Source organism: Vigna unguiculata, chromosome 4 (genome assembly GCF_037176805.1).
Source record: "Vigna unguiculata cultivar grain cowpea cultivar isolate G323 ecotype 2 chromosome 4, ASM3717680v1, whole genome shotgun sequence".
In the NCBI taxonomy this organism is placed as follows: Eukaryota; Viridiplantae; Streptophyta; class Magnoliopsida; order Fabales; family Fabaceae; genus Vigna; species Vigna unguiculata.
Window position 1 is genome coordinate 3661779 of NC_140795.1, and position 13712 is coordinate 3675490.

The 13712-nt window shown below is 26.3% G+C and overlaps 1 protein-coding gene and 1 long non-coding RNA gene across 3 annotated transcripts; both read right to left on the bottom strand.

The window, feature by feature from the left end:
* Positions 1-2395: 2395 nt before the first annotated feature.
* Positions 2396-4905, bottom strand: LOC114180982 (uncharacterized). Of its 2 annotated transcripts, none has more exons than XR_003603713.2 (4): positions 4671-4905; positions 4078-4149; positions 3693-3790; positions 2396-3061 (listed from the first exon to the last, which is right to left on the bottom strand). It is a non-coding gene; the product is annotated as an uncharacterized LOC114180982 (long non-coding RNA). The 2 variants fall into 2 exon arrangements; XR_014994198.1 differs by having other exon boundaries at positions 3693-3807.
* A 5380-nt stretch (positions 4906-10285) lies between these two features.
* Positions 10286-13240, bottom strand: LOC114181494 (transcription factor MYB52-like). The gene is made up of 3 exons (XM_028067963.2): positions 12845-13240; positions 12077-12499; positions 10286-10724 (listed from the first exon to the last, which is right to left on the bottom strand). Exons 1-3 carry the CDS (start codon positions 12957-12959, stop codon positions 10549-10551), a joined length of 714 nt encoding a protein of 237 aa, XP_027923764.1. The 5' UTR covers positions 12960-13240; the 3' UTR covers positions 10286-10548.
* Between the last annotated feature and the right edge of the window lie 472 nt (positions 13241-13712).

Here is a 13712-nt window from a genome sequence, read left to right on the forward strand (position 1 = left end):
TCCCTATGCACTGGTCATATTTTTTGTTTTGTTTTTTTTATTCGGATAAAAAATTTAATATAATAATTATTATATTTGAATAAATTATTTATTTATGTAATTATATTCTACTATTATATAATTAATATAATTATTGTTATATTAAAAATAATAAAATTAAAAAATAATAATTAAATATGATTTTATTTATTTTAAATCATAAAATAGACAGTAATTAATTAGTAATTTGTAATAAAGTTACATGATTAAAATTTAAATTATACGTTTGAGTTATATACTATATTAAAATAAAATGTGTATGCAAGGTCATTGTTAAAATAAAATGTAGATATATTGTGTAATATGTTCCCGTACAAAATAAATATAACATGAAATTGATGTTAAAATTTTTAAATAAAAATACATGTAGAATAAATACATGTATATTATATTAAAAGGAAATGCATATACACATGTTGTTAAGGTAAAATGTAGGCATAGTGTGTAATATAGTATCGTACAAAATAAATACAATATGGAATTGATGTTAAAATTTTTAAATAGAAACAGGATATACATATGCTTGTATGTTTTTATTAAAATAGAATGTGTATGCATGGATTATTGTTAGAGTAAAATGTATGCATATTATATAATATGATCTTGTACAACATAAATCCAACATGAAATTAATATTAGAAAAGTGAATACAAAGTTTAAGTTAAAAGTTGAACTCTTGTATCAATTCAAAGTGACGACTTATAAAAAAATTTAAACTAATAATAATAATAATAATGTTAATATCAATGCTAATAATAATAATAATAATAATAATGTTAATGTTAATAATAATAGTACTAACATTACTATTACTAATAATAATAATCTCAATAATAATGTTATTAATATTATTGCTCATATTAATTCAAATAATAAAATGATTATGTAGAAAATATGCACATAATCGAAATATGGTCCGTAAAAAATAAAAGTAACATGAAATTAATGTTAAAATTTATAAATAGAAACACATATAAATATCGACAAACACATACAAAAATATTAAAATATATTGATATATAAAATCAAACATAATAGTACTAACATTATTGTTACTAATAATAATAATAATAATGTTATTAATATTATTGCTCATATTAATTCAAATAATAATATAATCATGTAGAAAATATGCACAAAATCGAAATATGATCTTATAAAAAATAAAAATAACATGAAATTAATGTTAAAATTTATAAATAAAAACACATGTAGATATCGACAAACACATACAAAGATATTAAAATATATTGATATATTAAATCACAGCTAATAGTACTAACATTACTACTAATTTATAATAAGAATGTTACTAATACTACTGCTATATTAATTAAAATAATAATATGATCATGTAAAAAATATGTACATGATCGAAATATGGTCCCGTAAAAAATAAAAATAACATGAAATTAATGTTAAAATTTATAAATAGAAACTCATACAAATATCGACAAACACATATAAAGATATTAAAATATATTGATATATAAAATCAAAGATAATAGTACTAACATTATTGCTACTAATAATAATAATCTCAATAATAATAATGTTCCTAATATTACTGTTTATATTAATTCAAATAATAATATGATCATATAGAAAATATGCACATAATCGAAATATGGTCCCGTACAAAATAAAAATAATGTAAAATTAATGTAACACATGTAGATATTGACAATACAAAAATATTAAAATATATTGATATATAAAATCAAAGGTATTATTTTTTTTAGATGATAAATATTAAAATTAAAAAGTAACAATTGAATCAACAGTTAAACAGTAAAATAGTTAAAATTAAATGCAAAACTACCACTATAAATCATTAGTTACTAATTTCTGGGTACCATATATGATTTCTGCTTTAAAGATATTGTTCCTTGTGGAGCCTTTTACTCAGAGAACTCTGAAAGGCAGTTTTATGCAAGTGAGAAGAGATATGATGTTGCGAGTGATCAGAACCTTGATGTCTTTTTACATTATTTTTTTACCTTTCCCATTTTACATGCTATTTGAATATTATAATGAACTTTTTTTTTTTATATTTTAGGAATATGGATCTTTCTTATTGCGAGATTTACCATTTGATGACATAGAATTGTGCATTTATGAGCAGCTTGGTATTGGGTATAAATTAGCGGTAAGCTTGCAATTTGAAGTATCAATTGATTTTTATGAAATTTTATTAAAAGTTGTTTTTGATTTTAAACCATCTATTAAAAGATGAAGCTTTTGTTTCATGTAAAATTGTAAATCTCATTTTGAGATGAAGAAAAGAAGTGCATAAAATTAGTTATTATTGTAGTTAACTCAGGAATAAGGATTTCAAGCATATATATTAATACTATCGGAATTATTACAACCGGCTCTTTCTCTTTGCTTGAATGAGGTTACAACAAAAGGCTCGCTAGAGGTATTTTATTGTTCCTGAATTTTCGTTTCTTTACAGGCAAAAAGAGATCCTAATGATCCATAGAATGCTATGCTTGGGGCAGTGACTGATACTACATATCTCTTAAGGTTAAATATATTTTTTATCTCTCAAGTTTCAGCGAAATTTGAAATTAGTTTCTCATCAAAATTTATGACCAATTTAGTTATTCATCTCTCAAAATGCGTGAATTTAGTTTTTTTAACCAAATTTTGTTAAGTTTATCTGACGTTTCAAGCACATTTCATGATAGTATTTAAATTATTTACACTATTTGACACATTTTTTGATTCAATGTTAACTTAAATACTATCATGAAAGGTGCTTGAAACGTCAGATAAACTTAACAAAATTTTGGTTAAAAGGACTAAATTCATGCATTTTAAAAGATGAAATACTAAATTGATATAAAGTTTTGATGAGGGACTAATTCCAAAATTCACTGAAACTTGAGGGACCAAAAACATATTTAACCCTATCTCTTAAAACCTCTATGTTCTGCCGAACTTGATTTGTTTGAACTGAGAATGGTGAATTTGATACCTGATGACAAGTGCCATAACTGGAGCAGTCACAACTCCTCTTGATGTGGTAAAGACCAGATTGATGGTTCAGGTACACAAAGATACAACAATTTCATTAAGCTCATTTAAGAAATAAGTGATACAACAACCACCTCACCCCTTAATGGTTCAATGAAGCAAAATCCCACCTTTAGTTTTCTCCTCTACTTCCTTAACTTTTATTATTTATAAGCAAATTTATAATTTCCTCACAACTTTAAAAAAATTTAGGATCATATTTTATATTATCGGTTGTCCAAGTCAGATTCACCAACACCATTCAAGATCAACATCGTCTAGAATAAATTATAATACAATAATTTTACTACATACAAACTCTTCACTGATATGTAAAAATAACAAAGTAAAGCAAGACAAATGCCACCTCCTTCCAAAATGACTCAAGGCCAAAGTTTTGTAAACCTAACTATAATTCTATCTTTCCATTGTGGGACTCAATCCCATCACAAGTACATCTTACACATTGGCTATGAGTTGCAGATTTATTAACTAAAATCCAACCAAAATTTGAATGTCAAAATGATAATGAAAAAGTTTGTAGAATTCAAAGATATACAAATAAGTAATAATCATCATCTCATCGTTACAATCAATTGCGGTGTAAAGTATATTTCAATACCATGACTTACCTACAATGTCCCATGACTTAGACATTTGAAGCAGTTGCTCATCGATTTTGGAATTCTCCATGCTGAAAACACCAATAAGACTTCCATCTTGTGACAATCTGCGTATAAACATTATCTGTTGCATTACGAAGGAACATCAAAATCAGAAATCAAAACATAAAACTATGTGGATTGTAGAGAACAACATTCTTTGCAAAACATCTTTTTACATAAACTACTCACAAATTCTCATGATATTTCTTTCTGTTAAGTAATCACCTAGAGCCTTCACACATCTTCAGTTCGAAGTACTAAATAACATGCATTTCCTTCCGGACAATTTATTATATTGTATCAGTTTTAAATTTTCATCCTACATTACATTGGAAGCAAGTAGAAAAATAACCTAAGATTCTGAAATTTGCCATGTGCATTCTTAATTGCAATAGACCTTGCTTTCAAATGCAGAAAGATTCCCCTGATGCAATAAGGATCAAGCTTTTATAAGATAACAATAAGGATCAATTAATAATTGAAGCATTAATTTAAAAATATTAAGTTAACCATACTCATTGCATAACAAACTATCTAAATGAATCATGACTTCAACATATGAAAAAAGCAAAGTTAAAATCATGTCAACAGTGACAAAATTAAAAAACCAAATTTTAGGAAAGCAAAGAATGAAAATTGCAAATTTATAATCATCTATATCAATTACAATAAAAAAAATGAAGTTCAATAACAAATAGAAAGGGTCTTTACTTAAATTCCAATACCAAAAAACTCAAAGTTTGTTCAATATTAAAGTAGCCAAATGGCCTTGGATCTTAGATGATGAAACCTGGAACACCATAACCACAATAAACGAAGATGGGATAAATCACTCCCATAATATGTCCATGGGATGAAAAAGTTATTTCTTCAAATAAAATAATTGAAAAATGGACATGTTCTTTTTACAGAGTGCAAAGAAAGTTACAGGAGAAGATATATTACCTAGAAACATGCCCTAACAAATTCCCGCATCAAGATCGCAATCCTCACAAAAAGAAAAGGAAGCAGGATCCCGAGCACCACCAAGATTGGAGCCAACGCATGTTCTTGTCTTCGTCCTCGATATCACAACTTTCCTTGATATGTAGAACTTCTCCAAAAAAGCCCAATGAACCATGAAATAAAATCAAATAAGGAAACAAAACCTAGAAAACCTAAAAATAAAATCAAGCTTACCGTGAAGAATAAAACCTATTTGTGCAGGTGTTTATTTAAATTGCTGCAACATTTCACTTGAAATCACCAACAACATTTTACCAAAAATAAAATCACCTTACAAAAATTCCCATCAACAGAAAAAAAAAATTTACTTCAACAATCCCCTATGTCAATGGTGACTACAAAAGTTTAGAAAAGGGAAAAGATGAAAAGCATTTGAAGCATAAAAATAAAAATAAAAAAAGACTAAAAATCGAATTTTTTTAATTCCCTTCTACAAACCACCTTAAATCCTTACCTCCAAGCCTTGTTTTTCCAAACCTGAAAAATTCAAAACCAAAAGTTCCCAAAAAATTAACAGAAAACTTTCGGTTGAATCTGGGAAAAAACAAAAGCCCCAAACTTGAAAAATATTCCAACAATCTCCTCTGTCAACAACGACCTACAAAAGTTTAGAAAAAGGAAAAAATGAGAAGCATTTGAAACATAAAAGGAAAAAAAAAGGCTAAAAATTGAATCTTTTTTAATTCCTTTTACAAATCACCTTAAATCCTTACCTCCAAGTCTTGTTTCTCCAAAGCTACAAAATTCAAAACCAAAAGTTCGTAAAAAATTAACACAAAAATTTTAACGGTTGAATCTGGGAAAAAACATAAATCCCAAACTTGAAGAAATTTGAAATTCGTAAGCCATCGTCGAAAGTCACAAAACCCAAAAGATGAGCGGGAAGGGAAGTTGAAAGGTTAAAAGAAGAGAATGACAAAAAAACCAAAAAATTGGACAGATGTCGAAAAATTAGATATGGGTATAAGAGTACCTTCCAGAGGTGTTTGTTTTCATATAATTTAGAAGAAGAGTTTGATTAACAATTAGAACATGATTTATGATCTCTTAGAGAGTAGAAAAGCCACATACAAGAATAAATTATATTGCTTCGAAAAAAATGGGTAAAAAATAAGTACTTTTAAAAATTAGAGCATGATTTTGTGTCTACTTTTAAAAATTGGCCTTACTTTTACAAACTTTTTATAAAATTGGATGTCTCTATTTCTTCTCTTTTTCTTTATTTATCAATGATTATTCTTTTATCTGTTTCGATATATTTTACTTTATTTTTAATAAATATAATTTTAATTTATATATTAACTTAATAACAATATAATATTATCATTTATAATATAATATCATATAATATCATACGTATTTAAAAAATACATACACATGCGCGATCACTTAACGTAATTCGATTAAGAGAATGTATTTCATATATTATATTACTAAAGTATATGAATGAGTTTTATATAAATTTTCTGATATTAATGGATTTCAATTTCGTATGTAAATTGAGAAATTAAAAATATATTTATTTTTTAATTAAAATAGTAAATAATTACGCCTGACTAAAATTGTACCACAATGAGAACATTCATTAATTTATAAAAATGTTTAGTAATGTTAACTAATAATAATTAAAAAAGTAGTCTGATAAATCATATCAAAAGACTCATCATTTAAAAAGTACACTTCTTATCGTTTAAATGTAAAAATTATATTGGATGTCCATAAAAAATATTCAAACAATAAATTTTGTTATTCATGGTAAATGAAACACGATGAAAACTTGATAAAAAGTTAGAAAAATCAAAATAAAGCTATATCACTGCGAATTCCAAGTAAAAGAGACACAATCAAAGGTAATATCATTCATTCTTTAGAATGTAATAAATAAACAATGAATAAAAATACCGAAAAAGGTAAAAATAATTAAATATGTGTTTTATAAATAATTTAATTCTATGATGTTAAGATTGAATTTTCTGATGAAAAGATAAAATACTTTGAAAACATGAATAAAAGAGAACACAAAAATATGAGTTTTTTAACAAAATAAAGGTTTTTCAAGTGAAAATAAATAAGACTTAAAAGAGAAGAAAAAAGATAAATTTTTTCTTTTATATTAATTAATAAACTAAACAAAGAGTTCATGTAAATTCAAATTAAGAGTGAAACATTTTAATTTAAAAAAAATAATAAATATTGAAATGGAATATAAATAATAATATGAGTGTCTATAAACAATTTGATTTAATAAAATGAAGGTTTGTATTTCTTAAAATATAATACATCGTCCGAACTTAGACAAAACTATGCAAATGAAAAAAAAAATATATAATAAAGATTATAATGAGAGAAAAAACACCTCTAAAATTCGAGTGAATTTTATAAATATTTAACAAGTCAAAAAGAAATAAAGTAGACAAAACAATAATTCAAGATGAAACAAAAAATTATAATAAAAATAATTTTTCTAAGTTATCTTATAAACTATAAATATTTTAATAAATTTAAAATAAAATACAATAACCAAAATCGTATGCAAAGATATGATTTAATATATGTATAAAGTAATCTTTATTCTAATGCCCAATTTAAATAATACAATATTACGTAGATTCTTTGACAAACAGAAGACACCACTTGGACATAGGAATAGGGGAGGGGATGAGTTTCGCTATCTTATATCTATTCTCTTAAAAAGAATTATTCTCATCTACATACCCAAACTCAACGGATATCAAACTTAACAGGTATAATTAAAATGTCACGGGTCTCGTGCCCCTAACCCAATAAGTTTATGAATCGGGAGCATCCTAACTCATTCTTTAATTTTATTATTAGTTACTTCTTTAATTTTATTATTAGTTACTGCTCATAATAATATTGATAATAATATAAAATAATAATAATACTATTATTATTATTATTATGTATTATTAGTAATATATTATTAATTAAAATGATAATAATAAGGTTGTGGTTGGGTAAGTCAATTCATTTACTTTTTTATTTTAAATGTTGGGCTTTTAACTATTTTTATTTATTTTTGAAATTAATTGTAAAAAATGCGGACTAAACCGATACTAGTATTTTATTTTATGTAAAAAATGAAAAATACATGACGTATTGGTTGTCACGTCGGGTCGGATAAACTTGGATTCCATTAAAACAATAGGAACCAAAATTAATTCTTTTAAAAATCCAAGAACTAAACCGAACACAAGTTTTGACAAAGAATTATTTCAATTTTACGTATAAAAAACAATTTTTTTCCTAAAAAATAATATACAAGTTCGGTTTACCGATAAATAAGGATAAAACAAAAATATTGATTATTTTACTTTATAGATGCACCAAGACACAACTCCCATTTGCTTAATATGCTTGTCGGTGTTTCTGTGCTCTCAATTAAAATTTAAAGGGTTCTATATTAATATGATTTTTTTTTTCGTAAACTTTAATTATGAATGATTTTCCGTGAACAATTAATTTTGAGAGATAATATGAATAATGTTGACAAAAATCTAGTATTTTTCAAAAGCAGATGTGTTAAGAGAACTTAATATAACTAGTGTATAATTAAAATACAGGGAAGATATTTTTTAATACGTTTTCATTCATTAATTAGTGGTGAAAGAATAGACAACACTATTAAATTGCATTTAATGAAACAAACAACGACATTGAGTTTATTGAGGACTTTCTTCCAATTGGCCGATTGAACCAAACTCAGTGTAATTACAATGAAGAATATGATATTTTGACAAATTGATGAAGTTTATTTTTTAATATACATCAAACTTTTTTTTTTCTCTTTCCAAATTATATCACACTTTTCTTTTATTTATCGAGGTACTATCACGTGTATTTTTAAAAAAATTTCAACAAAATTTGTTAAAAATAATTTTTCATTCAAATTACAAGAAGAAATCCAAAGAATGCTTAAATTAGATTACACCAATCTAGAAATAAAAAGAGTTTGTTAAAATAAAAAGGTGTTTCTTTTTTATAAAAATAACATACATATTAGGGGAAATAGGAAATAAAATTATTTCCACATATTATTTTACTTCAAAATATTTTAGGATGAAATTGTATTCCTATTGATAGTGTATTTCTGACAAATACTTTTAATCGGTTTTATTTTTTTATTAATTACTTGAGAAACTTGTTTGATTTTGTTAATCTTTTGTTTAATAAGTTTCCAATACTTTGTAATAAATTTTTGAGACTTCATTTTAAGTCATTTTAGAAAAAAAAGAGTGTCTTACTTTTTTATGTTTATAGATTTTTTGTACACAAGGTAAAGTTGTTTTTTTACTGTTTATTTTAATAACTAATTGCACCATTTATATTATTCTATAGTTACTGGTTTTTTCTTTTACTTTTTTCAACCCTTCATTTCTATTTTTAATATTTAATCAGAACTATGTAGTTATATATTGTTATTATTATTAATCCAAAATTCGTACAATCACCAGCTGGTATAATATTCCCTTAGTATGTGTGTGTGTTTTTTTTTTAACTTTTACTGCTGGTATAATAGGACTTCTCTTCTTTATTAAGTTCATTAAAAACCATTAAAAATTGATTTTTGCCTTAATTTTTTGTTTTTATGATAACTTTATATTTATATATATATATATATATATATATATATATATATATATATATATATATATATATATATATATATATATATATATATATATATATATATATATATATTTGATAGGGCAATTATTACATTTAATAGAATAGTCCTAGATTTTGAGATAAAAAAATTTTGTAAAGAAAAACTTTAAATGCTTCTAACTTTTGATAAGAAGCTCGGATTGAAACTCTTCATTTACTACTATTTTTTTTTATTTTGTTTTTATATTTTAGTCTTTTAGTTGATATACCTATACTTATTAGAAAATTTAGAAAATTTTTGTGATGTGTTATTTTATTAAATAAAGATTTATCAAATATTTACATTTAAATATTTCATACTAAATAAAAATTGTGATGTGCAAAATTTACTATTTTCTATTTTCTCAATTTGTATTAAAGTATTACGAATTTAGTATGATTTCAGTTTATATCAAAATATACTGAAATTGTGTTATGCAAAAACAACTTAAATGAAAATAAATAAAAAAATTATAACACATCGAAATTGTACCAGGCAAGTACAACTTTAGTAAGTTAAAAGCCATGCTAAACTGGTACGACTTGTTCACAATAAAACTCTACAAAGTTGGCTTGACCTGTCCATTTTCGTTTTTTTTTAAATACGTTCATTTTCATAATTCAAAAATAATGCACCATTTGGTTTTTGTCCAATAAAATGATATAAATCATTATATATATATATATATATATATATATATATATATGTGTGTGTGTGTGTGTGTGTGTGTATCATTAAAAATTGTTGTTGATTAAATTCATACCTCAATTCCTTTAGCTAGATTTAAAGTTTGATATTAGGTTAAGAGATAGTTAATTATATATTTGACTAGTATCCAATATCCAACCCCACATGTTGTCCCTAACCCAATTCATAACATATAATCTTTGAAGATGCAAGCATCTATGGAACTTGTGATTTTCTTTCGGTTTACATGATGCAACATTTTGATGATTTTGATGCATGGAGCTTCTCATAAGCCTTTTTTTACATGTTATAAATGTACATGTCTCCTTAAATACGTTACTCTTTTGTGAATAATAGAGAAGGAAGTTACATGAATGGTTCTAAAGTCGAGATATTGTTCTCGATGGTCAGGCTGAAATGATGATAGGAGAATAATGGGTAATTAAGGTTGTCGCAGTTGTGTTAGCAGGTTCCAGAAGACAAAAAATCAATGAATGGAACACCAATGTTCTTCAGTTCCACACCATCTTCTTGACTCACTTCCTCTTCGTCTCTTCTGGCTATGTCTGTCACTTCACTTTTATTGGAATCGGTATTTACTTGAAGAAAATCATAGAACTCCACTGATTCACTCTTCTCTGCAACATTATCACACCAACATTCTCATCATTAACTCATCACCCCAATGCAAAATATCAGTATTCACTTCAATGCATGTTTGTTGCAAGAGAAATATTGTTATAGTACCCTAATAAGGACAAAGAATAAGACAACAAAAGAAAGTTGCATCGAAAACTATGATATTCTACTTGTCTGATTTCTAGTGTAATCTTCGAAGGAAACTTTATACTTAGAACAACCCTTGGATATAAATATATATCTTGCTTGGATATAAATATACAGAACATATTTTCATAGACTTCTTGTTTTATTGTATTGGTCAAGAGCAAATTTAAATACCCATTTTATTCAAAATTTTGAGGTGTCATTTGTGAAAGAGTTCTAAATTTTAAGAGGAATAATATATCGATTGATCCAAAAATGTTATCTTCTCGACTCATATATATAGTAAATATGTTATTAAAATAAGGGTTAAATATATTTTTGTCTCTCAAGTTTCAGTGAATTTTGGAATTAATCCTTCTTCAAAACTTTATACTAACTTAGTCATTCATCTTTAGAAATACGTAAATTTAGTCATTTTTACTAAATTTTGTTAGGTTTATTTAATATTTTAAACGCATTTTATGATAATATTTGAGTTAACATTAAAGCGAAAATGTGTCAAACTGTGTAAACAATTCAAATACTATCATGAAATACGCTTGAAACATCATATAAACTTAACAAAATTTGGTTAAAATGACTAAATTCACGCATTTTTAGAGATGAAGGACTAACTTGGTCAAAATTTTTGAAAAAAGACTAATTTCAAATTTAACTGGAAATTGAGGGACTTAAAAATATATTTAATCTTTAAAATAAATTTGTGAGCATTGTGAACTTAGTTGATAATTAATACTAATAGATAATTTTAGTTGCTACATTATATCAGAATCACAAATCTATACGTTTTTTCACGTAGTTTATGAACCGATTTGAATGAAGCAAATTTGTCTGACATATACGAGTTTATTTTGGTAATTTTAAACTTAATTTTATATATAAGCTATTTAAATGAGTAATCTCATAAACTATATTTTAAATATGTTTCTTCTAGTTTTCTATTTCTTAATTTATACAAAATTTAATTTTAATCTGTGAACAAACTAATAATTTTATTCTTATCCACTAGAAATTTTTAAAAAGAAGCTTCTCCGAAAAAAAAAAAACTTTCAACTCAATCAAATAGTCTACAAACAAACTTTTAAACTCTTGATGACATTTGTAAATCAGCTTTATCAACCACGTCCTCATTATAATATATACATCTTTTAATTTGATTTATATTTTCCCGAAGAAATGTTGAATGAAGTTGCAGAAAGCATACCTGGAGGCAGTGTGGAAGCAGAAGTTGGATCTTGAAAGTGAAACTTCTTGGGAAAGTGAAAAGGTGTGTGTGTGACACAAGGGTGGTGGTGGTGGTGGTGGTGATGACTGAACTTTTCATAATATTTCTCAACAAAAGAAGGGATAGAATCAGTCTGAAAATCGGTGTCAAGGTTTGGAGGGAAAAGTGGGTGTTTGGTGTTATAAACTTTGGACCTTTCTCTCCGAATCCTCGCCATCATCACATGCCAATGGTTTTTCACAGCGTTATCAGTTCTTCCTGGGAAGTGTCTTGCAATCACAGCCCATCTGTTCCCATGAATCCTGTGAGAAGCAAGAAGCCTCTCTTCTTCTTCCTCCGTAAAAGGACTTCTGTTTATTCTTGGATCCAATTGATTGAACCATCTCAACCTACAGCTTTTCCCTGCACAACAACAACAATTCATCATCTTTATCAATGTTAGTGTCTCACAGATCTTTAATCAACCCTAGAACATTCATCTTTTTTTCAATCACTCACAGTCTATTTGTGTTATAACCCTAATGGGTTTGTCAAACAGAATAATCTGAAGTTTAATAGACTAATAATGGTTGAAAGCTCATGACTAGATATAAGAAAATTTCATAATATATAAATCAGGTGAAAATTTTACCAGTTAGGTTGTGCTGTAACTTTTCTAATGAAGGTGTTTGATTTGGATGGATATGAAAAGTTGATTGAGCAAGAGGAAGATGACAAGGTGTTTAATACATGGCATGATTCTTTTACCTGATCTTCCTCGAAGCTTCTCAGCTATGGCGTTCCAATTATGAGGTCCATAGCGTTCCACCAATTCTCGGAGCTTCTCATCCTCAGCTGGCCTCCAATGGCCTCTACTGCACATATTACTTCTGTCTAGAAGCTAAAACACACAGAGAAGAACAGAAAGAGGGAAAAGAAAAACCCTAATTCAAGATTAGGGTATGTTTAATTTCTCTGTTGTGTGAAGATCTTTATATCTGAGTATGGAATATTGAAGGTATAAGAAAGAAAGAGAGAGAGATAAGAAAATAAGAATAAAGACAAGGAAGTAGAAAGAGACAGAAGAAGAGAATATATGGTGGGGGAAGATGGGAAAGTGTTTTCCGTTAGAGAGTTGGAGGGATTGGACAAACCTCTTACACCTGCGACTGATGCAAACGTTTTGGCTAACAAACCCTCTTATAAGTAACACTCAAACACACAAATAAACATAAATTATTATATACATATGAGAGGTTGCTTAGAGAAGCGAGTTTGGTTCTGCTTTCAACATCTTTCTAAGTTTCTAACCTACAACGTCTACTTATAACCCACCAATCGTGCTTATTTTTTTTTCTCCATATTTTATGTATTTGCTAATGGAATTACATTGACATTGGAATACGGTTTTCAATTTTCCACAAAATGGGCATGTCTTATATATGCGACAACAATCAAGATAAAACGTGAATCACTTTGCCATCCAGACTAAAAAGTGCTTTTGGAGAGAATTGTTGTAAGTCCTAGGTCATAAAATTTTATAATATACAAATAAGGTACAAATCTCACCTTACAATCCGATTTTGTAGGGTTGAGTTAGGTTTAAAATCCACTTTTAACATGTATCAGAACCAGG